This window comes from Polistes dominula, unplaced genomic scaffold, assembly GCF_049000335.1.
Source record: "Polistes dominula isolate Pdom_NZ unplaced genomic scaffold, Pdom_raw_medaka contig_15, whole genome shotgun sequence".
NCBI classification, from domain to species: Eukaryota; Metazoa; Arthropoda; class Insecta; order Hymenoptera; family Vespidae; genus Polistes; species Polistes dominula.
Window position 1 is genome coordinate 863,525 of NW_028300915.1, and position 25,341 is coordinate 888,865.

At 30.7% G+C, this 25,341-nt stretch overlaps 4 protein-coding genes across 6 annotated transcripts; 1 reads left to right on the forward strand and 3 right to left on the reverse strand.

Annotated features, from left to right (window-relative positions):
- Positions 1 to 20: 20 nt before the first annotated feature.
- On the reverse strand, positions 21 to 611 carry LOC149033148 (uncharacterized). The gene is made up of 2 exons (XM_089170119.1): positions 600 to 611; positions 21 to 329 (listed from the first exon to the last, which is right to left on the reverse strand). Exons 1-2 carry the CDS (start codon positions 609 to 611, stop codon positions 21 to 23), a joined length of 321 nt encoding a protein of 106 aa, XP_089026245.1.
- An 816-nt stretch (positions 612 to 1,427) lies between these two features.
- On the reverse strand, positions 1,428 to 11,090 carry Ca-Ma2d (Ca[2+] channel Muscle-specific alpha2/delta subunit). 2 transcript variants are annotated; one of them, XM_015332887.2, is made up of 13 exons: positions 10,678 to 11,090; positions 10,219 to 10,300; positions 8,918 to 9,231; positions 7,969 to 8,366; positions 7,566 to 7,885; positions 6,375 to 6,635; positions 4,770 to 4,898; positions 3,802 to 4,163; positions 3,534 to 3,738; positions 2,838 to 3,429; positions 2,403 to 2,761; positions 1,957 to 2,253; positions 1,428 to 1,765 (listed from the first exon to the last, which is right to left on the reverse strand). In XM_015332887.2, exons 1-13 carry the CDS (start codon positions 10,767 to 10,769, stop codon positions 1,472 to 1,474), a joined length of 3,705 nt encoding a protein of 1,234 aa, XP_015188373.1. In that variant the 5' UTR covers positions 10,770 to 11,090; the 3' UTR covers positions 1,428 to 1,471. The 2 variants fall into 2 exon arrangements, with proteins under 2 accessions (XP_015188373.1, XP_015188375.1); XM_015332889.2 differs by lacking the exons at positions 10,219 to 10,300; positions 10,678 to 11,090 and adding an exon at positions 9,928 to 10,062.
- A 2,265-nt stretch (positions 11,091 to 13,355) lies between these two features.
- On the forward strand, positions 13,356 to 21,116 carry LOC107072727 (protein rolling stone). Of its 2 annotated transcripts, none has more exons than XM_015332891.2 (2): positions 13,356 to 13,576; positions 19,233 to 21,116. In XM_015332891.2, the coding sequence occupies exons 1-2, from the start codon at positions 13,468 to 13,470 to the stop codon at positions 20,093 to 20,095; spliced, it is 972 nt and encodes a 323-aa protein (XP_015188377.1). In that variant the 5' UTR covers positions 13,356 to 13,467; the 3' UTR covers positions 20,096 to 21,116. The 2 variants fall into 2 exon arrangements, with proteins under 2 accessions (XP_015188377.1, XP_015188378.1); XM_015332892.2 differs by lacking the exon at positions 13,356 to 13,576 and adding an exon at positions 17,253 to 18,180.
- Positions 20,988 to 25,320, reverse strand: LOC107072732 (uncharacterized). The gene is made up of 3 exons (XM_015332905.2): positions 25,054 to 25,320; positions 22,979 to 24,889; positions 20,988 to 22,902 (listed from the first exon to the last, which is right to left on the reverse strand). Exons 2-3 carry the CDS (start codon positions 24,647 to 24,649, stop codon positions 21,298 to 21,300), a joined length of 3,276 nt encoding a protein of 1,091 aa, XP_015188391.1. The 5' UTR covers positions 24,650 to 24,889; positions 25,054 to 25,320; the 3' UTR covers positions 20,988 to 21,297.
- Between the last annotated feature and the right edge of the window lie 21 nt (positions 25,321 to 25,341).

Sequence of the window (25,341 nt, forward strand, 5' to 3'; positions counted from 1 at the left end):
GAGCAGACTCGCGTCTGACATTAAGGATGCCCACGTAGTCCTCGTCTTCGTCGTCTTCGTCGTCGTCTTCGTCGTCGTCGTCTTCGTCGTAGTGATAGTGGTGGTGGTGGTGGTGGTGGTGGTAGTGGTGGTGGTAGTCTTTCTTGTATTTGCCACCACCGTTTTCGTACACGTCCTTGTTTGTCACCTTGTTTATCGTCCTCGTCCTCGTCCTCGTCCTCGTCCTCGTCTTCGTCTTCTTCGTCGTTTTCGTCGTCGTCTTCGTCGTAGTCTTCGTCGTTGTCGTCGTCGTCGTCGTCGTCGTCTTCGTCGTGCGCTACCAACGGCGCCTAGAATGCGCACAATACAATCCACGACCACGTTCTACGGTAGTGGTTTTCACATTTATCGATCAGCAAAATGCTTTTAACCTCGAGCTTGCGCGTAAAGGTTCCTCGTCATTCCACCAACTACCACCACACCACACACACCACCGTCATACGATGATATCGTAAACGCCCGACGACGCGACGCTACCCGACGCTGCTCTGTCTACCTTATTTTTTTTTGCTCCCCCTTTTTTTATATATATATATATATATATATATATATATATATACATAACGTATCATCCTAATTGATAGCATTGTCTCCCTCTGTCCTTTTTTTTAGGGTGGCCGATATCAACTTACTCGAACTTTTTCCTCCCCTTTTCTATTCCTTTTACAATTTTTTTTTGTTTTTCCTCCCCCCTTTCTATGGATTTTTCTTCTTTCCAATAGGGGAGATATAAAAAATTGATTACATTTATTTTTAATGTTATCAACCATTGCTTTTAAACAATTTCCGTAGTATCTGACGAAGTTGTATTAGAATTGTTATTTTCTTTTTTTTCTTTTTTGTTCAAAGTGAGCCATATACTTAAGTGATTTATTATTTATGAGAACTGTTAGATGAGTCAAGAGGGTGTGGGATTGATGTCATAAGAATTGTTACGATTGCCAAATAGGATATTTTTATGAAGAAACATTTTTATTGCGTGGGGGTTGGTTGGTTGGTTGGTTGGTTGGTTGGTCTATCACGAAAGCTGAAAATACGTCGCCAAACGACTACCATTATCTCATGCGGAAAAGTGATGACCAACCGAATTCCTCCCTTTTTCCCTTTTTGTTAGCTTTAAATCGATCTACGCGTTTGAATTCTTAATGTCCTTGAAAAAAGCTTGAAAGAAAAGAAGAAGAAGAAGAAGAAGATGATAAAACGTTTTGGCACGCAGGATATTTAGGATAATTGTTGATATTATTTCATTCTTCTTCGATTATTTATATTTGTCTTGTTAATATAATCAACAACCAAAAAAAATACAAACTTAATTAAATTGTTTCTTCATTTTATTGATTTAAAAATATTCGATCGGACTTTTTGTTAACGTGGAAACAAATAAATGATTGAACGATGAGATGATATTTTTATTCTTGAAAGATCAAATATTTCAATTTACAACACATATCATTTTGAATATAAGAAGAAATATAAGTAAGACGGAAATATTATTTTCCGATCCCCTTCCACAAGCTTTGATCTCGTGTTCTAATGGATGTTCGGTAAAGCAACCCTCGAGTCGTCTTCTTTTCAGATCGTTCAGTGGAATTTTATGACAAGGTCTATCCTCCAAACCGTTGGTATATTCGTACGGTGAAATAGTAACTGGTGTTACTCGTAATCTTTCATAACAAGTTGGATACATACTGTTGATAACGACGAACAACAGATTTGTATGTGGTACCTAAAATTTAAAAAAAAAAAAAAAAAAAAACATACATCAATTAATCCTACGTATGTTTCATTCAAATCATTTCATCCCATATAAATGAACTCATTGAAATACGAGTGCTTTTTAATAGACCACCCCATATATTACAGATAAACAAACGTAATTGATAAAACGTATGATAACAAATAATAATTGATACTAACTCGTTGTGCGTAGTACGGTTTCGAACAATGTTCAGGATTATTTCTAACAACTTTGGCAGCCACTGTTTCATTCATCATATACAACGTTCTCTTTTGATCACACGGATAGTGATAGAGATAGGGTTTTGCTGGAGGTGGTGGATCCGGTGCATCTTCGTCTGGGTGAACTTTAGCGTAGGCAAGTGGCAAGTTTACGAACTGGGTCGTAAAACACGTCACTCTCGATAGAAACCAGAGCAATAGTTTCCACAGATAAGTTAACGGATCCGTTGGAATGTTAGCTCCTCCTTCGGTACACTGAAAAATATTATTTTTCTTCACTAAAGTTCGATGCCATTTTTTTTTTTTATCGATTCACGTATTTTCGAAGATTTTACTACTATTCTTCTTCTTCTTCTATTCTGAATTAATGAACTTACTTTAATAAAATATTTGTGTTTACGTACCACTTCTTCACACCAAGCTTGATAATCGTAGATATCAACGGCATTGAAGATACCTTGTTGAACCATAGAATACATCACTGCACCTTCCTGAGTTCCCATAAATTCGCCAGTATCATTGTAAGCTTCCGATATTATTATAAAACCATTTTGATCCAACAAATAACAATCTATCCACGTTTGATCGCAACTCATGTCCGATTCCGTATTGTTGTTCGTTGTTAATTCGACAAACTTTTGGTACAAACCTTCCATAGTCATTTGAAAACCTATCACAGCTGCTGGAGCTTTTTTTCCATCATATTGTGGATATATACCCATGGATGCTGTTACTATTGCATCTTCCTTAGCTTCCCATGGAACTGAGAATTATGAAACATTCAAAAATGAATTGTTTTTTCTCTTTTCAATTAAATTGATTATTTAAATTAACATTACCTGATATGGAAATGCTATCAGGGTCTAAATTATTTTGAAAAATGGCACCTTTGTACCATGGTTCGTTAACGGCTCTTCTATGAAGATCACCAAATTCAATACCATCATCCTCATCTGGCAATTCTTTGGTTACCAAATGATGCCACCTAGTAAGACCACTTTGTGTTGCTACGAATCTCAGAAATATTTTATAAGTTTCTGCCAATTGTCTGACAACTGGATCATCGACAACGTAATCACCGGCAAAACTATTATTAGTAGCTCTAGCATCGAATATCAACAATTGCATGAGTTCTTTATTGCAATAATAATCATCGTGGAACAAAGTTTGTCTACCGCATTCTGGGTCATCATCGAGCGAAACGTTATCAGATATGGGATAAGCCTCGTATTGGTCGGACCATCTCCATTCCGGTTTATCCAAAAGTCCTAAAAAGTGACGTAACTCGTCTTCCGGTGTGTCAAATTCGTGGCCCTCCAAATAATGAAAACGACAATAAACCCAGCCAGGATGTACGCGCCAATAATTGCCAACGAAAAAATCACCATTGTTAACTCCCCTTTCTTGATTCCTACGAATTTCATCTCCAACCTTTTGTAATTTTATTAAAAAATTATAACACAAATTGAAGATCATATTTTTTCTAATGGAAAGTAAAAAATAATACTGTTGTGACTATTTTTAAATCGACCTACTTTGATCCAAGTAGTACCATAATTGGGCAATGCAACCGCAAGACCAAAAGGTGTACCAGGTAACGGTGCATAGAAATAGTCACGTCTTTCCAATGTCACGCGACGATAATCGTCATAGTGAAGTTTAACTGGTACATCTCTCATGTTGCCACGTTTGTGATCAACCAAGGCTGCACGTAATGCCAAGATTTCTGGTCCAGGATTCCTATAGTTTATTATTTGACTAATTATCTATGTTAAGGATTAATCATTGATTATGTAATCTTACCTTGGACCACGACCATCGTCGAGAATCTCAACTTCTGTTAGATCAACGCTGTTATAATTTAACTTGAGTCTTCCTTTGTGCACTGGTCTTAAATCTGGATGCAATATGACATAACCATTGTTCGATACTATAAATGCATAACCATTTACCCCAAGTTTATAGGGTAAAGTTAATTTTCTAATATCATCGATGGGAACATCGGTACCAGCAATACCAAGCAAATTTGCTTTTCTGGTTCTATTGTCACTGTTTCCTTTGCGATCGAATACCGGTGTGCTAACGGATGTTAACAATCTATACTCTTGCCATGATGTTGTGTTCAAAGTAGCTGGATCTCTTCTCACATCTTCACTTTTATGTAACTGTGAAAGAAAATTGTATTACATTTTTCAAAATACTTTCAACTGAAATCGGTTCCATTGTCCCATCACAACATTTTATCATTGATCAAAACAACAAAACATAATAGAACACTAACTACTCTAAATGCAAATGGTGGTTGGTGATAGAGAGGTGTATGCAATTAATAAAACAGCATCTAAAAAACAAATTAATATCTATCATCTAATAAACAATAAAATCATTATGCTATATTAACGCTGCTAATCAACAACAATAACAACAACAACAATAACAATTTATAAAATGGCGGATTTCAATATCAGTAGACGATGAGAGAAAATCATTGTTGTTTTTGTAAACGTATTTAGGATGAATTTGTTGTTTTTTTTTTGTTTTTTTTTTTTCAAAACGAAATTAAAAAGCAAAAATTCTCATTGTCTGCTGAATAAAGGGGGAAACAAATCAAAGAAAAATATAATTGTGATTGGGGGTGAATAATAAAAAAAAAACAAAAGAAAAAACCCATATTGGAAGCTTCAGGGCAAGCAGAGGTTTTCTACGGGGTAGAATAATTTTTGATTTTGCTTGTTTGTTTGTTTGCTTGTTTGTTGCTTGCTTGCTTGAACCTTCTTTATGTAGATGGCATCCTCGTTTATTCGTACTCCAAGACGTTTTCCCTTGAGGTACTTCTCGAGACGGGACTTTTGCTTCTCGTGCTTCATCACTTCCCATAGCCATGTGGCAAGTGCCGGATTCTAATGGAATTTTTATGTTTAGAATCAATGAAAAATCATCAGCTTACTTTTTGTCAATTCCTTCTTCTTATTTTTTGTCCCCCTCTTTCATCAACATTTTCAACAAATATATAAATTTATGGTTATTATATAGGTTGATTTAAACAAAAAGGAAAAAATGTGATTTATTTGCGTTGCACAATTAAATTCATAATTTATATTTTGTCAAAATAATTGTTCTCTTTTTAAACATCCTCCTTCAATCCCCTAACCTCTTTCCCCTGTGATCAAAGAGATAATTTTGTACGCATAAGTAAGAATTGTAATTAATCTTGATTTATATATGATACCATTTTATTTATAAACATAGCTGAGTATACATAAAACAATAAGAATAGCCTTAGAAGAAAGTTGCACTTCCATTTTTTTCTCTTCCCCCTCCCCTCGCCTTCCCTCCCCTCCCCAGCCCTCCCCTTCCCCTAACCTCGCTGGTATGGCAACAACAGCTATGAGGTTTCGCGGTCGTTTGTTCCGCTATCGCGTAACAAGAAACCAACGAAAAAGAAGAAGATGAAGAAGAAGACGAAGAAGATGTGATTCGGATAGTATAAACGCTGATCTTACATTTTTTTATGTTCTTCTCCATGTTCTTTCATGAAAAATGATGACGATCATTGGGCCAAGTGCTAACGTATGGTATTTATTGTGACAATTTTTTTTTTGTCAATTCATTTAAAAATATAAAACACGTGAATTGCAATATTACGTAAATTGTAAAATGAAACAATTGTTTTTTTTTTTGTGGTTATATTTGCGAAATAGAATCAACACGATTATTACGAATAATTTAATGAATCATTTGTATATTTTGTAATTAATCAGTTAAGCGTGTTTGACGACTATATACGTCACGGAGATGTGACAAAATTTTGTGTTATGACGTCCATATCCGTCATGCAATAAATTATACAACAACAACAAAAAAAACAACAGGATTACTCAAATAATTGAATGAATCATTCGTATTGGGATCTCTAGCACTTGAATACGCTATCTGGTGACTAAATTCAAAATTAGAGTAGATAGGTCGAATTGCTACGTCACGTAGTGGGATCTCTAGCACTATGAATATGCTATCTGGTGGTTAAATTCAAAATTAGAGTAGATAGATCGAATTGCTACGTCACGTGGGATCTCTAGTACTTGAATACGCTATCTGGTGACTAAATACAAAATTAGATTAGATAAGTCGAATTGCTACGTCACGTGGTAGGATCTCTAGCACTTGAATACGCTATCTGGTGGTTTAATTCAAAATTAGAGTAAATAGGTCAAATTGCTACGCCACGTCCCTGCCACTGATCCCAATACTTTCTAATTAAATATTAATATTAATTAATTAATTAATTAATAATTAATAAAATTTGATATTTTTTTTTTATAAAAAAAAAAAATAAAATATGAAGTATCTTATATGTATAATGAAAATTATCTTACCGTGCTATCAGCATAAGTGTGCGTCCACACGACCGGGTGCTTCACATCTTGAAGAACTAAAGGTCGTGCGACAACGGGTATATACTTGAGCACCTGTTCGCGTACTTCCTCTTGTGTATGCACGTGGGTGTAGTAACCACGATTAAGACAGGCCATCCATTGGATTTCACGTACCTTCGTGACCTCTTTACCCAAGAGGTAAGTAAATACCCTTACTGGTATATGTGTATTATTATCTTGCCAATTCCATGTTTGAAACACCTGTAAAAACCCACCCCCCCATCCCATCCCCCCAAAAAAAACAGATAAAAATCAATCGAAATTACGGGATTAATTTTCTCATTTACAAAAAAAAAAAAAATAATAATAATTAAATGGACGACACGTTTAGAATTTCTTTTATTAAGTTTATCAAATATCTCCGTGATGAGTTTAAAAATGATACGTCTAAGGAAAAATCATCTTTGTAATCTGTTGTAAGATAAAAACGCCTAATTTGCATAAAAATTCATTTGAGATGATATTTTTTTTTTTTTTTTTTTGAAAAGATTATTCAATTAAAAATTAAACTAATCATCCAATTTTATTCTAATTACATTCACTTATATAATATTTAATTATTCAATTATTATTATTATTATTTAATCTTTCATCTGAATCTTCGTCAAAATATTTAACTAAGATTTGATGATATAACCATATATAGATATATATATAAAGTAACAGTTTTTGTAATGCTATACCAAAGATAATAATGTAATTAGAATAAGAGGGTGGTGTGATAATCGTACGCGTGTTGTTCCAATTGTAAGATAAGAAAGAGAAATAAAAAAAAAAACAAAAAAAGTGAGAAGAAAATAAGGTGGGGAGATAGAAGGAAGGTCTTCCATCATACTTGGCCTTTCGAGTGGGATCTCATAAAATTGAAGAGGATACTCTTGGAAGATACCGTTCGGAATGCCAACCCCTTTTTTCATAACCAAGAACATTCTGGTACAGGAGTACCACTTACTTTTACGTTCATTTTACGATCGAAAATATTCTTCAACTCGAATAATAATAATAATAATAAATGACCTAGATACCCATATTTCTCTTCTTCTTCTTCCTTTTGTTTTTTTTTTTTTTTTCATTATTATAAAACCAATAAGACTTGATAATAAAATAAATAATAATTAGATTAATCGATACCTCTGACAAATTACCAGGTACTCCATCGGTAACCAACATGATTAATTGATTGCATGGTGTATCAGCATTACAACCACGTGTTTCTCGATAAGTTTTGAGCAAACTGAATGCTCGAGTAAATGCTTCAGTTAAATTGGCAACACCTTCGGTTTTAATTTCTTTCATTGATTTTTTAAACGTGTCAACGTTCTCAGGTGTCGCTTGGATAAGCATATCTTTGAAACACGGCACCATATCTTCCGTATTATTGTTGTAACTTAAAAGTGTAACCAAATCGTTGTTCGATAGGGTGTCCAGTATCGACATTACCGTAGCCCTTGCTTATAAAACAAATTTAGAATGAAATGAATGATTACGCGTGATGAATATCTAATCATTTTTAATATATGAAAAATGTCTTTACCTATGGTTATTCCCATTCCGGTCATGCTACCACTAGCATCCATTAAAATGACCATATCCTTGCTACATGTTGCAGCTTCGATAAACCAACTACGTACTCTGCAATCGTAAAGATCAACACCTTCTTCGTCCATAGAATCCATTTCTAGATTACCAGTTTTCCATTGCATCGCAGGATAATATCTTAACATTCCTGTAACCGAACCAAAGTATTGCCAGGATAACGCAGGATCCGACTCGTAATTTTGTCGGAACGTTTCATCCAATATTTCCGTTCTCTTTATATACTTTTTTACGATCGGTGATAGATCATAAACGTTTGTCGGTATATGTATCGACGAATGGCTCGTATTTACTGGTATATTATAGAAATGTGAATCCGATGTTAATGTCATCTCTCTAAAAAAAAAAAAAACATAATATTACTAATAAATATATTTACGATGTTCGTGTTCATTATAAATGTCGTTAGGATGTTTAATAGGTTCTATCATTTTTGAAATGAAAAAACCTTTTTTAGAATCAGGGTTATTTGAAGAACGTGAAACGGAAGAAACCGTGAAACTCCGACAAAAAAATTCAATAAAATTTCGATAAGTTGAAATAATGTTCAAGATGGTTCTTCTAAGATACAAGGAGTTATATCCTTGTACCCCAAAATTTGGATCGTTAGTATAATGCATATACAGATCCAATTTATGGATGAACGAGAATACTATGCATTTACCGCAAACATTCCCTAATTCAACCCCATTCCAATAGCGATCGGTAAATTCCGATGATCCACGTTACAAACGACACTAGTCCTTTGTCGATACTACCACGTAATATTACGTGCATAATTGTCAATAATAATTCAATCATAATTATATAAAATAATTGTAATTGCATTTGCAATTTTTTAGGTTAAAGGGGCTTTAAATATCCAATTGTGTGTGTGTGTGTATTACCTGTAAATTGTTTTATTCTTTAACATATTTTCAGGAATCTTAAACGACGATTCGTTTACTACTGGACTATATTTTCCTGAATAATATGTAAAATTTGTATTATTATTATTATCATCATCATCATCATCATTATTATTATTATTATTATAATCCTCGGATTCGGAAGAATTGCCACCGATTGACTCGGCTGCTATACGAATGCATGTAACAGCATCCATTTTTCTACGCAACATTCTTCCAACATTTTCACTTATTATACTGACCAATTCGTCACCAGATTTGTCTTGTACTTTGGTATCCATTTTTCTGTAAATCTGAAGAAAAAAAAGAAGGATAACATATCAATGTTCCTAAGTATTGTTCAACATTATCATGTTTTCAATTAGTATTGCATTTGTGTAAACATAAATAAAAAGGTTATTCAATATTATAGAGTGTAGAGATAAGGAGTAACATCTCTGTATATGAAAAGTGTCCTTTGAAATTGAACCAATTGAGGTGGCGCCACAGTAGCTTGAGGGTAAATTTTAAAGGAAGCGCCAAATATTATTAGAGTAGGATTGAGAAATAAACAATTAGAATACATTTACAATTGCTACATTCATACAATACCAAGTGTCTACTACACCAGCGCCATTCTGGAAGGTTTTTCAACTGTTATTGACAGAAAAAGCTGAACACTTTTTCACATTTTCTCCCATAAAAGATTTTACTCCTTACCTTTACCCTCCATATTCAATATATATCATTTATCAGTGATAAAACATGACAGAAGTGTCATCTATGCTCTCAAACTGTGCTTACAAAGCTAAACCACTAGGTTTACAAATCTTATGCAATTTCTCCAATATGGCGGCCAGTATTTATACTGTAATTGTATTAATCATTATCTACAATTAAAAATAATCCAATTTTCGAATAAGTGTAATTTTAGAAAATAAATAAATAAGTTAATTTATCAAATGAAATGATAAAAATGATGAAACTAATTAGAATTTAGCAAGGATTACCTTAAGAGTAATAGACCAGTGTTAGTTTAGTTATCATAGGTCGATACGAAATATCTTAGAATCCAACCCTACAAAGTTTGTCGACATCCCCATCAAAGAAATCGTCGTCGTCATTGTGCATGAACGAACCAACTTAAGACGAAAATAGTCTATCGAGCGTTTACGTTATATCGAGAGCAAGGATGGGAAAAGTATTAAAGTAGAGAATGCGTAAATGCATCATCGTCATCATTATCATTCTCATCAACACATGCATGATATTATTATTATTATTATTATTATTATACTCACTGTTAATAACTCTTCAGGTCGTGCTACTGCTTTTGCTAATTCCCATAAATCTTTACCTAAATCTGCTGCCCATTTACTGACACTGCAAACAATCAAATAAACAAATTAATAAAATAAAAATCATTATCGAATTATTTGATCGATCATCGTGATATACAAAATTCAATGAATTGTGGAGTCTACAAACAAACAAACAAACAAACAAACAAACAACTTGCATTCTTTTTTGTGTATCGTAAAAATATCAGAGGAGACTAGTTTTAGACCACGAGGGAGACTCTTGAGGGAATATGTAATTGATAGAAAAAATATGGTTGTGGTCTAAATGTGGGGAATCCTTTTCTTTTTTTTTCTTTTTGAAATCTTACATTGCAAATAAGAAATTATATTTTATTGGGAAGACGCTTGACAAAAGGTGAGCATCATTTTACATATAGAAAATGATATAAATGAACTCACATGTTAGCATCGTTGTTGGCAAGACAACCGCTACCGATGACGAAGAAAAATATGACGAAGATAAACCGGCAATCTATCATTCCCATCGCCATGACCACAGGTGTGTGTTTGTGTGTGCGGTGAAAACAGAACTCGAAACTTTCGAAAAGTTTGCAAACTTTTTTTTTTTATCTTCTACGTTTGTATGGTAAAAGGTATTAATTAAAAAAAAAAAAAAAGGAAAAACAAAAAGTCACGACGCGTCTACGAAGGAAACATTACCCTAACTTCTTGTCTTATAACTTGGACAAGAAGATGTGTTAACTCTCTCTCTCTCTCTCTCTCTCTCTCTCTCTTTCTTTCTTTCTCTTAACGTTCTAAGATTTACTTCAATAACGAAAACCCTCCTCTTCTTCCAACACCCGGGGTATTATTTTTGGTCTACGTACAGCGCCACCTAGAATATCGTACACGAGAACTTTGTTGTTCATCCACGTTTCTATTCTTAAAATTGTATTTCGAAAAATGTTGTTACATTTCTTTTTGGATTTTTTTTCTTTTTTCTTTTTTTTTTTGATATTAAATTAGTTAATAATAATTAATAAAATTGTTGAATTGTTAGAAACAAATTATTGATCATTCGAAAAAATATCTAATTTATTTATTATCTTATTTTGATCTCAGATGAGGTATTCAAATTGTTCACCTTTAACTCGTCGACATTTTGTATCTCGTGAAACAATTTAAAAAAAAAAATTGTTTAAATGTTTATTGCAAAATTGTAATAAAATATATATGAAATATTGATTTGTTATAATTAACTCGATATTTAAAGTATTTAAGATTGATTGATGGTATCAATCGGATTTTTGATTTCAAACAAAATCTAATTAGCGACTGTATAGAAAATAAATTATTTGTTTTTGTGTAAATAAGATTAATGTATAATCAAATAATTTCTATTTACACGTAGTACGTAATTGTAATATATATATATATATATATATATATATATATATATATATATATATATATATATATATATATATATATATAACAACAATTTAAGCCAGTTACGTGTAGACATAGTTAACTCTGAGGAATACCTTCGAGTCCCAGTTACAATCATTGTAGTTGTAAGGTCTCTAGTCGTAAGATAAATAATCTTTTTTTTTATTTTTTTATTTTCATTTTCATTTTATTCTTCATATACATATTTTTAAAACATCACCAAAAATTCCATAAATAATTTTCACTGTAAGAATGAACGATACTTTAACGCCATATTAACCCTTGTTTCGATTTAACAATTTCTACGAACTTTACGAACAAAATAAAACGACCCCTTTTTTTTTCTTTTATTTCCTAAAAAAAAAAGTATTGGCAAAAATGCTTAATCATACCTTTTGTGTATTGGTCAACCTTGGGATGGATCCTTCGTTTCTCAGGAACCCTTCTCGTAAACCTTGAGACCATAAAACTTTCGAACGTAGCCATAATAATTCTTTACCTTTTTCTTCCTTTACTTGTATTCTTCTTCTTTTTTTTTTTTTTTTTTTGTCAAACAGACACTTTAATACTACATAGATAAAATTCTCATATATATACTAAGGATGCCCGGCCACGCGTTGCTGTGGCTCACAATCAGTCCGATACACACGTCTTTAAGTCAGCCATCTGTTAGCATCTTATCGAACTAACAGAGATAATCATGACTCTAATTAATTAATAAACAAATAATTGGCGATTAATAAATTGAGATATAAACTATCCTATCTTTCAAGTTGAATGAAATTGCATACAATTTGCAAAATCTTATTAAAATCAGTTCAGTAGTTTAGGAATACATTGCGGACAAACATATAAATTATAATTTGTATCTAGTATTTCATGTAATTATAATAATCGTTTAAACAAAAATTTGTTGCTAATTAATAATAAACCACAATGAGATTTTAAACAGGAAATAAACTTGTGATAATTCATGATTCAAAACCACGCTCATTTTAACTGACTCGAGGATTATTCTCTTAGGTTTCTTTTTACATTTACATTACAAAAGTATGATGAAACTAAAAAAAAAAAAAAAAAAAAAAAAACCATTTTACAAATTTTATCACGAATACATTCACATTTTGCTGACGTTATGATACCACGAATATGATATATTATAAACGAGTAAATATTTCAATGTATTATTTAATCTAGAAAAATTGGGAGTGGGGGGGGGGTAGGAGGGGAGGGGAGTGAAATATGACATTATACAAATTGTTCATTCAAGTATTAACAAGAAAAATCAATTAAAATTGGCCAATCATATTCAGAGTTACGAATGTGAATGAAATAGTTCTTATAAGAACATAATAACTGACAATGAGTAAGAATTAAAGAGAATTATAGAAGGAAGAAGATTATAAAGAGAGAGAGAGAGGGACAGGTGTATACCTGTGCCAATCTATACTTGTATAAGTACATAAATATGTGTATGTATGTGTGTGTCATAGAAAAAGGGGAAAGAAAAAAAACGAGACAGAATATTTGTGTGTCTGTATGTATATGTGTCTGTGTGTGTATGTGGGGGGGGGGTTCGCAGAAAGGAAAAAAAGAAGTAGACTCAAGTGAATGAAAAAGAGAGAAATAGAGAATGAGAATAGAGAGAGAGAGAGAGAGAGAGAGAGAGAGAGAAAAATAAGAGTTAGTGGAGGGAGAAGGAAAGGTGTAAAGGGATTGATATTGATTTCAACCACGCGTTGTTGGAAGGCAGTCAGTTAGAAACTAGTCGTTCAACGAGCAGGAGGTTTCGTTTGTAATATGCCTCCAAAGTGTAACAACAAACTTAACGATCGAGATCTACCAGAAAGAACATCTTGTATCGGTGACAGGATAAAGGATCCTCTGAATCTTGCTGTGACGACCATCGGTGCGTTTTACTTTTTCCTCTTCTTCTTAACGTCATCATCATTGGTGGTACTTACCAGATGATATTAGAAGAATAAGGTAATTAACGTAACAAGGACAACACAAATCATTCACAACGTTTCTTCTTCTTCTTCTTCTTCTTATTATTATTATTATTAATAGATTTGATTGAATTTTCATTGGTTGAATTGTTGAATTTGTTTGGATAATTCATTCGGGAAAAGTGGGGAGGGTTTGTTTTTCTTATTGTTGTTTTCTTTTTTATTATTATTATTATTATTATTATTATTATTATTATTATTATTATTATTATTTAAGTATAGTTCGTAGAAACCGTGACGATAATTGTAGGCGGGAAACACGTGTGTCTCTTTCGTAGATAAAGTAAGATTGTATAATCTTATAACATCAACATTTATATTAAAAAGATTTATCTGATAAAACGTACAAAATGTTTTATGCAAAATAATATATTATCATTTGTCAAAAATAAATTGTCATTATTGGATAATAAATTCTAATACTTTTGTTTCAAACAAAAATAGTTAATAATTGCAATAGACCGTGCATTACGATGTATCAAAAAGGTGGGACACTTTTAATCCCATCGTGCCCCAAATAGTTCATTTATAAAATATCATTAGAAATATTAATTATATCTTAATATATATATATATAAATTACGTGTCATGTTGTTTGTCCGCAATAGACTTTTAAACTACTGAATGAATTTTAATCAAAATTTGCACACTTTGTGCAGTTTCATCCAACTTGAAACATAGAATAGTTTATATCTCAATTTATTAATCGCCAATTATTTGTTTATTAATTAATTAGAGTCATGATTATCTCAGTTAGTTCCACAAAATTCTAACAGATGGCGGTATAAAATAATTCGTTGACTTAAAGACGTGTGTAATAGTGTGTACTATTATGAACCTATATGTTCAATTTATTTCTATTGCATTTTAGATTAAATTAGATTAATCAAAATCAATAATATAATATTCTATAAATGTTTGTATTAAAAATGAATGAGTAAAGAAAAAAAAATATGAAAATTTGTCATTTTAACATAATAATAATGTTAAAGTGCAAAGGGATAAATCAATTTTTACGCTTGGATGATGAAACATCTGGTCATACATTAAATTTCCCTTCGTCGATTGTGCGAAAGTTGTTGCAATATGGCGTCGTTGCAAAGCCAAACAAACGTTAGGGAGGGACGTTTAAGACGTTGTGTTTCATTATTTTAATGATATTACATTATCTTAACTTTTGAAATGTCTTTTATAAATAAATTATAGGTATTTTAGAAAAAAAAAAAAAAAAAGAAAAGAAACAATTATGTGAAAATTCATGAACAACATGCAACATTTCATGCACAGTCTACAATGATAACGTAAATTTACTCGATACAAGGAATAATAGTGAAAATGATATAATAATACTAATAATATAATGTTATTTACAAATTATTCGAAATGATTATGTCACGCGATCATTTAACAGCAATAATTTACAGTACATGTATTTAAACTGTCAAGGTTATTAGTTATAAATCTAACAAATTATTATTTGGTAATTTAAATATCACACACCACATGAACTAATAAAATTGAAAACTATGTGTGAGATATAATAATAATAATAATAATATGAAGTAAAGATCCGTTTAATTGTAACTGTAAAAGAGCGGTTGTTGACTGGTCAGGAATCTGTCTGTCTGTCTGTCTGTCTCTCTCTCTCTCTCTTTGTCTTTGTCTCGGTTGAAAGATTTATTAAATTAAATTGATGAATCGTGTGTGAACGAACACAACGGGGAATAAAATAGCGAATGATGATGGTGGTAGTAATGATCAATCAGTTGGTAAAGAGGTTCTCTACACTCTACAGTGTTCATTTTGAGCTCGGCATCACAGGATAATTTAATGTAGCGTGATTAGGATAGTTGGAAGGAGAGAGAAAGAAAAAAAGAAAAAGGTTATAATATACGAATTACATCGTGTTACATCTCTACACGGTGTACTTCTTACTCTTTCGATAATAACCAGTGCACAGAAGATCGATCAGTCACGAATCAGACGTACTTCCGATCATTTATCAGTACTATCAGATGATTTCTGAGATCTAACAGGTTGATAAACTCATCGGTCAAATATTTTTCCGTCATTGTACGATCAAGGATCTTATACTTTCATTTATAATTCTTACATCTTCTGAGTTTATTCGTGTATGTCTCTTTGGAACAATATATTTGTTTGTTTGTTTGTTTGTTTGTTATCAAGTAGTGTCATTTATTTTTTCTGTGAATATTTGTTTTGTTTTTGGTGCGTTTGTGTGTTTTTTTTTTACAAAACAAATTATTCAACAAAAACTATCATCATTACTTTATTGGTATATATATATATATATATATTTATTTATAATTGTTTAATTATATTTTGTTTTTAATCGAAATTCTCTTAATGAAGGTTGTTGTTTTTTTTTTTTTTTTTCTTACAAAGTATACAGTTTAAAATGTATGATATTTTAATTTCTTCTACTTACTCTTTTTAAACTCTTTTTGTCCTTATAATTTGTCTTTATAATTGTTCTGACGTCATCATTTACGTGTTTGCTTGCGTTTATATATATATATATATATATATATATATATATATATATATATATATATATATATATATATATGTTTCGATCATACGATTCAGGAATTATCTATGAAAATGTCCGGTGTAATATCTGAAAGTTAACAAGTTAAATTTCAAGTTAAATTTGATTTATCAATTTGTCGATAGTACATGAATCGTAATGATTGTTTACAAATTTTCATACGAATGAACTTATTAATATATTAATAAATAAATTGAAGTTTCATTATTTTGATCGATCCAAAATAGAATTAGTAATCGTTGGATACAAAAGAAATCGATAAGATACGCGACGATTTTTTAGATATGAAAACTGCAGCTTTTCTCGCAACAACAACCAAAAAAAAAAAAAAACAAGCCGATAGATAAGTGTGTTTATTTTTAATCTCTATTTCTATCCTAGGAATTATTCTATTACAAGTTCAATATCTTGTTTAAATTTGTCATTATTTGTCTAGTGTGATGTGCACGATGTCACGTGAATTTGAAATTGCATCATAAATTTTCTCGAATAAATGAATATACAAATTGATAATGTAGAAGTATTTTTGAAAAAAAACAAACAAAAAAACAAAAAAACAATAAAATGTCTGAATTTTTTAAAATTTAATTTAAAAAATTAATAAAACATTAGATAAAAATGTATAAAATGTATTTTTAAGTACAAAAAAAGGAAAAAAAATATACGAACGTTAAACGTTACTTATTTACGTTTACTATTATTAGCATAATTGTACTTTTCAACATATTTTCCTCGTTAAATGAAAAAGCAACAATGTTTTTTTTTAACTTTAACAAGGATAAGTTTATCTTGAAATTATTATCAAAATTACTATAATATATACATACGTTTTTGTTTCTTATTATACCGTTATCTGTTAGAATCTTATCGAATTAACCGAAATAATCATGACTCTAATTAATTAATAAACAAATAATTCGATTATAAATTGATATATAAACTATCCTATCTTTCAAGTTGAATAAAACTGCACAAAGTGTGTAAGATTTGATTAAAATCGGTTTAATAGTTTAGGAGTCCATTGCGGACAAACAACGTGACACCTAATTTTTTTGACATTTAATTAATATATATTAAGATATATATATATAAGACATTTGTCTTATTCCAAAAAGATAATGAAATTGTTATAAAAAGGTTTCGTCAAAACGGTGTCACCTCAGTTGAATTAACGCGTGAAAATCGATAATAATAAGAGAAGATTGTAATAAATTAACGTGGAATTAGTATTGACTGATTGACCCAACTAGTGTGACCTCCCGGACATTTGTAACATCTATAGAACAGTTGACCGTTTCTTCGTGCGAACCTCAGCGCATAGGTCAGTTAGGGTTAATTAATTGAAATCGCCTACCACATCTGTGCCTAGTACCATGATTAAAAGATTTCATGTTCACTCTGTTCGATATTATACAATAATTTTGATATACTACTCATTCAAAATGTCGACACAATTTTTTCTTTTCTACAATAATATTCATATCTTTGAATTTTCAATTGTTTCAAATAATTCCTTTAATTTCATTTTGTTTAAATCATCGTCCTTAATCTAAGACGATTAAACAACATTGTAATAAGTATTAAAACAAAATGAAAATTAACGTCGAGATAATAGAATAATTTTGTAATCAAAATTGTATAGAAAAGAGAAGAAATTTAAAATTGGCGCCATTTGTTAGGTAATTGCAATGGCGGTACAGTGCTGCGCTCTTTAATCAACTCAGGTATCTTATTTCACTTTTGAGGTTACGACGATCAATAGTATTATAATAGAAGCATGTTTTTTTCCCCGTAAGATAATTTCTATCTTATTTTTAAGATAATTGTTAGTTAAGATAAGATAAAAAAAAAGAAATAAAAGAATGTTCTTTCACGTGAAAAGTTTAATATCGCCGAAAAAATTTCTATTCATATTTCTACGATGTTCTTTATGTAAGTCGTTGAGAAAATTATTTGTGAATATGAATAAAATAATATTTACGACATGTTTAAGTTATGTTGAATAATTTCAAGGACGTGACATATATATGTTAAAATGTTAATTCAATATTTAAATTAAAACGAGAATTAAGTAATTTCCTATTTTTTTACTGATAAATATTTTCGTAAGTTATAAATATGTTAAAGAAAAAAAATAGAAAACATATTTGTAAATTTTTTTATCAAATTAATTAGAATTTCTAATTGTTCATTTTAAAATTAATATTTGATATTATAATATTTGAAATATTCAAATAATTGAATTATTTCATCAATATGAAAATATTCGTCAATCGTTTCTTTTTTTTTTTTTTTTATTATATAAATTTAATTAAAAGCTCATTTGAAGATGTTCAAAAAAGCCCGCGAAATTTTTAAATTGCACACGTATTATCTTGTCGATAATCGAAATGTCGATTATTTCGAAATGATTATCCTCTTTTCTTTTTTTTTGAAATATTCATTTTGATAAAATGTTGATAATAAATTATTATAAACAATTAAAAAAAAAAAACATTATTACAAAATGAACTTTAAAATCTGTAACGTTAGAAAATGATTAAATAATCATTTTATTAAATGTATATTAAATATTAAACTATAAAAAGTAACATTGCTAGAAAAATAAATTAATATCAACATATATATAATCAAAGTCTATTCTTCCTAAAGAAAAAGAAAAAAGAAAAAAGAAAAAAATAAAGAAAGATTTAATCATCAGACCATGAAAATAATTTACTTAATTATTAAACTACTAACCACAATAACAGTGCATAGAAAATTACCGACTGTGTCAATTTGACAGACATTTTGTAAAAGTAACTTTTAAGCTTATTTGTCATTACGAGAAAAAAAAAAAAAGAAAAAAAAAACAACATTGCATAAGAAAAGTCGAAGAATTGTCAAAGAAAAATAGCAAAATTAATGATAATTACATTACAATATTATAATAATTATAAATGATATTAAACATATGTATTTTTTGTTTTGTTTCTGCATTACAGGTCGCCAAGCAATGTTAAACAAATTTTGGAATTATGAAGTATTACGAAAGTATTTTAACACAAAAACGGAACCACCTCACGTCCAATTGTTTTCCCAACCAAAATGTCAAATTCACGTAGCCAATTGGTATTTATTATATCGTTGGTTGATCTTCATCGCCTGGATCAGTATTATCTTCTGTTCGTTATTTGAATTTGGAAGTTACAAGCCTCAATACAATTGGGAAAAATGGCCGATATATTTGACCAACTGGGACTTGGCGTTGGGACTGACACAATCATTCCTAGGAGCATTAATAGTTTCCAAAAGATGGAAATTACAAAAGGATTCATCATATAACATTAGTGATATGAAATTGACCATGTTGGAAAAATCCTATTGGATTTTTTATACGGTGACGTCTAGTTTAGCCATCGGTGTGACTGTTACTTATTGGACTGCAGTGTACAATCCTAAAATTAATTACATAGACCCATTGAATATAATGTTACACGTTTGTAACAGTATTTTAATGCTCATAGATTTGTCGATCACGAGTGTACCAATATATATGAAAAATGTATGGTGGTGCCTTATCGTCGTATTATTTTATATTATATTTTCAATAATATATTACGCGGCAGGTGGTCTTGATAAAAATGGTTATCATTATATTTACAAAATTCTTAATTGGGAGAAACCCATTCAAACTTTATTGATATGCGTTGGATGTATGGCATTCATCGTATTATTGCATTTTCTCCTATGTCTTTTTGATAAATTAAGAGACTGCTTGTACTTTAGAATAACGAAGAAAAATTATCATGTTCCTTCCATTAAAACCGATTACAATGTTACAAAAAAAGAGGCAGAAATTGTTTGATCGGTGCTGATACTTTGATAATAAGTATTTTCAATATATTAACATTAATATATATATATATATAAATATATACATTTTTGAAAAGTGTTCAAAAACATTCCAACTATTAGATTCATTTCAAATGTTCATAGTCAAATGTACGAATTGTAAATCAAATAGAATTATTATAGTACATTATGCATTTATCTTGCTATTATTGTTATATTTAAAAATTAACATAAGTTTCATTCATAGCAATATTATTAAGATTACGTCTCGATATTTTTCAAATGATATTAGAATAATATACAAGTATTATGTCACATAATAAGATCAATTCCAATTGCGAATGTTAGTTTGTATGATCCTTTTTTTTGTTTAAACCGATCGTCCAATATCATCTCATGAAACAACATTATAATCGGGTGAATTTGAAAATTATTATATATATATATATAATTTATTCGCGCACTCTTTCTTTCACTTTCATCGACTCATCAATGCGTATTATTTGATAACACAATTTTGTATACCTCACTTTATGATAAATTTTTAGATATTTAGAATTATATCTATTTACTGTTTTTTTTTTTTTTTTTTTTTAGTATTACATTAAAAAAAAAAGTTCCTCGATTTTTGTAACAAAGTATTTTGTTTTACTTGTAACTAAATAATTGAATAATTGTAAAAAAAAAAAAAAGAACATTTAACACGTTTAATCTTAAAATCTTTTGTATAAACTTATTTATAACGACGCACCTTATTGCTGTTAAAGAGGAGAGAGAGAAAAAACATATATATCCTAATAGAAAAATGAAATAATAAGTAGACTATATATATATATATATATATATACACATATATATATATGCATATATCTATACATATACATATATGTATATTTATGAATATATAATTTTTATGAAAAAATATCAACAATTTATTAATAAAATAACGATGTGTAAAGTAATTATGGACTGTTATACAAATAAATCATGGAGCACGAGTGGTGGCCCCCACCGATCACAGACCATATATTGAATTTTGTTGTTTTGTTTATATATATATATATCTATATACTATATACTCTTAGAAATTAGTAGTGATCCGTAATTTTTTTTTTTTATCTTTTCTGTTTGTTTGTTTGTTGCTTTTTTTTGTTGTTGTTTTTTTTTTTCATTTTTTTATTTAATAGCAAATATTCAAAAACATTTATTAACACATCATTCAAGACCGCGCAAATTTACAACACTTTCAGACGGTCCTGAATCAAGTAACAAAACTTGATATTCCGTTCCCCCAACGTCATCTTGATAATACATCGATGGTAATTCTTCGGTAAATAATAATTCCCCTTTCATATCACTAACACCTAATGTTACATCCGATGCTCCTGCTATGGAGCACATTGGTGCACCTTTTGCTTTTAATTTACACACGTCCGAAAATGTTAAATTTGTCCTCGCACAACTGTTATGATCTTTCTTAACGTTAGATAATAATAATTGTTCGTTCGTTGGATTATTATCGTGAATAGAATCGTTTCTTAGTACTATGTCTAAAAGTGGTGGTTGCGTTTCAGGTAAACAAATCATTTCCGAAGGATTGTTAACAATAACAGCATCGCATGGCGTTACCATGACCATTTGTTGTTCTGTAGATTCTGATGCTACAGAAGGTGGAGCATATAAAACATAATCCATATTGTTAAAATCAATAACATCTATGGATTTACTTTTTAATGATTTATCACAATCTCCGATAGGTGTACCGTGTATTTTAGACATGTGCGCTCTTAACGTCGCTTTTGTACTATACGATCTTGTACATGTTTCAACAGGACAATGATACAACGTTTTAATTTCATCTTGATTAGATATCATTTCTATACTTTGATTATCATCGACGTTATTTAAACTCGTTTCGCACGGTTGAGACAATACTGGTATTGTGGTGAAAGCATTCGGAGAAATAAATTCTTTGTTAACTCTAATAGATTTGTTGTTCTGCATTACAAAAGGATTTGTTTTAGATGAATGAGATTCGGTCATTATAAAACGATTCTTTATATTCGATGATTCGTTTAACATTTGTTTAGAAATATTTCTTTCAATGTCTTCTTTATTTTGATGTTTCTTAATGTGTACGTACAAACTACTTTTTGCCGAAAATTGTGTATTGCATATGCAACATTGAAAGTACCTCCCTTCCTTGTGCGTCAATCTATGTTCTTTAAGATGTTCAGATCTCATAAAAGCTTTTCCACAGGAAGCAACATCGCATATAAATTTCCTTTCATTAGTATGTTTTTTTTGATGCCTTTTCAACTTACTGGAGGATGAAAAAGCCCAGTGACAGCCTTGAAAAGTGCAATTATATGGCTTATACCCGGTGTGAGAACGTATGTGTGCTTTCAGTCTACATGGTTTGTCAAATACCTTACCACATCCGGCCCATGAACACTTAACATCGATTTCTTTGTAACTGTGACACCTTTGATGTGATGTTAATGCATTACTACTATAATATCTTTTACCACAACCTTCGTGTTGACATACGTAAGGAGCATGACTCTGATCATGAGATCTCATGTGCAATTCCAATGCTCTCTTAGTTTGAAACTTCTCTTGACAATTTGGTACATGACACTTGATTCTATTAGGACGAGTATGTAATTTCTGATGACTCCATAAATTATATATGGTGGTAAATCTTCTGTTACAACCGTCCACTTGACAAGCGTAATCTTTACGTTTCGAATGAGTTTCTTTGTGTCGTTTTAATTTAAATTCCGAATAAAATGCCCACGTGCATCCTTCGTTGTCACACTAAAAATCAAAATAAATCATTTAATTATGAGCTGTATAAATATATTGTAAATATGATATAAATAGTATACTTTACCTTAAACGGTCTGACTCCATAATGGGATAGCAAGTGTCCTTTTAAAGCATACAGTCTATTGAATTGTTTATCACAACCTTCTTTCGGACATAACCAAAGTTTCCCATGTTCGCTTACCGTGACTGGCTGCAAATTGTCATCCGTAACCCCTAATTCAGCTAAAGCGTTAGATATTATCTTTTCATGTTGACTGCTAGGATTTATTTCAGAATTGCATTCTAAGGATCCACCATTCCAAGCTGGCGAAGTGTCTATTTTTGGCAATTTAGGAAAATTTCCTGTAGCTTCTATCAATTCCGACGTCTTACCCTGATAAATTTGTTCTTCCGTACCATTATTAATAACAATTTGTGTCATATTAGAAATTTTATCTGTCGATATGGCAACAACAGTCATTACACCTTCCTTAGATTCCACTTTTTCATCCAATTTATCAGGTAACCTTCGACGTTTTTTAATAATTCTTGGTTCTAATTTAATCTTAGCTTTAGATTTCAATTGTTCCATAATATTATTGCCAGAGTTAGTTACGTTAATAACATCTGTTGTATTTTCTATGACATTATCATTATTAAGAACACCGGTAAAAGAATTGGATACATTTTTTGAAGATGAAACTGTATTATTAGTTTCTGTTGTATCTTGCATGACATTAATGTTTTCAAAGACGATAGGTAAATTGGTCAATTCCGTTGAATCAACCATAGAATGATTTTCAGTTACTTCTGTTCGATCAATCAATGGTACTCTTCCTTTTCCTGATTTAGCAGATGTATCAGTAAGATGTTCAATTCGTGTAATTAAAGATGTAGGACCACTGGTAGAAGGTAAGATTTCTCCAGCGACCATCATGTCATCAGATGTCAGAGCCAAAGGATCAAGTTGATCCAACCTAAATTCGGGTAATATAAATTCATCATCTTTTTCGCATACACCTAATAATTTTTCCGTCTGTAGTTCTTGCAATAAGGAATGCTCGTAATTCAGGTTAAGTTTTTTATCGGACAAGTCAATGTCAATGGACAATGCGTCAGGATCCTTCGGTAAGAAAGTATTTGTCAGATCGTTGGTTAAATATCTTTCTACGTTTTCTTCTTCTACCTCCGATTTGATAGCATCCAAATCCATATTTGAGACGTATTCCGCTCTCGTTTTCAACCATTTTTCGATACTGGCAACTGTCTCTACGTCTCCTGTTATTTCTTCGGGTTCATCAAAAACAAAACCAATACCACCACCAACAGCACCAACTTCTGAAGGTACACATTTAACTAACGTCGATGAATGATCCAAACACCAAACTATTTCCGTATAGCCGTTACCTTCATCAACAGTTTTCGTCTTACATTTATTATTTTTATCATCGATTAACAGTCTTTTACTTTCATCCGGCAAAGACGTCAACGAACTCGTTTCTATTTGTTGTTCGGATGATATCACCGAACCGGCGTTTACATCGACGTATGGCCACACAAGTGAAACCGACGATGCTCGACGATTACGAAAGAATCGCGGTAGGAATTGTTTTGACTTAGAAGTTGTTGTTGTTGTTGTTGTTGTTGTTGAACAAGCAACAGCAGCAGCAGCAGCAGCAGCAGCAGCAGCAGCAGCTACTTCTTTACGAGACATTTGTCTACCCCGAAACTTTGATTCCTTCTTAGGGGTCCACATTGAGCGACAATCCCGCCGCCATCGAGGCCGCCTTCGGACAACAAAGTCGGTTCTCAAAAGACCGGCTAAAACCGATCATTAATATTTTCTTCCTTTAAGCACTATTCTTTTCTTCTTCTTTTTCCTCTTCTTATTATTTTTATTCTTTTTCATTTAATATTACCTTTTTATAGTTTTTTTTGTTTTTTTTTTTTCATATATCTGGTAAATTTCTTTTAGTTCCTTTCTCTTGTCAATTTCCTAATCACATGAAATGTTTCAATTATGGTTCATGATTTTAATTAATGATGTATCGTATTATTACGTTTGACGTAATCTCTTTTATATGAAATCAACATTTATTATTGGTCTGTTATCAAATGCGCGTTAATGTTATTTATAAAATGTTAAGGCTCGATACTCACGATAAGAAAATGAGTATATTTCAAATAATTTCATTGATGAGTTTATTTCATTTGATTACACTTGACAACATTTTTCTATTGTTATCGAATTAATTTTCTAATCGTCTAAATCCATCGTCTTTTATCTTTATCTAATGAATTATCTGTTAAGTAGATTTTTGTCTAGATTTTGTTAATATAAGTTTTAATCTCATGTCAGTTGAACTTAATATTAAAAATAGTTTTATTGCTATGCGAACATTTGCTATAAATAATATGACGTAATAAAACGTGAAATGTGACAAAATT

Excerpts from the sequence above, each read along its gene's own strand:
- Ca-Ma2d (XM_015332887.2), bottom strand. The coding sequence starts at position 10,769 with ATGGCGATGGGAATGATAGATTGCCGGTTTATCTTCGTCATATTTTTC. Across the intron at positions 3,430-3,533 it reads ATGGTACTACTTGGATCAAA|GTTGGAGATGAAATTCGTAG; the intron begins GTAGGTCGATTT and ends AAATTACAAAAG. Across the intron at positions 2,762-2,837 it reads TGATAGCATTTCCATATCAG|TTCCATGGGAAGCTAAGGAA; the intron begins GTAATGTTAATT and ends CATAATTCTCAG.
- LOC107072727 (XM_015332891.2), top strand. The coding sequence starts at position 13,468 with ATGCCTCCAAAGTGTAACAACAAACTTAACGATCGAGATCTACCAGAA. Across the intron at positions 13,577-19,232 it reads TCTTGCTGTGACGACCATCG|GTCGCCAAGCAATGTTAAAC; the intron begins GTGCGTTTTACT and ends TCTGCATTACAG.
- LOC107072732 (XM_015332905.2), bottom strand. The coding sequence starts at position 24,649 with ATGTGGACCCCTAAGAAGGAATCAAAGTTTCGGGGTAGACAAATGTCT. Across the intron at positions 22,903-22,978 it reads ATGGAGTCAGACCGTTTAAG|TGTGACAACGAAGGATGCAC; the intron begins GTAAAGTATACT and ends TTTGATTTTTAG.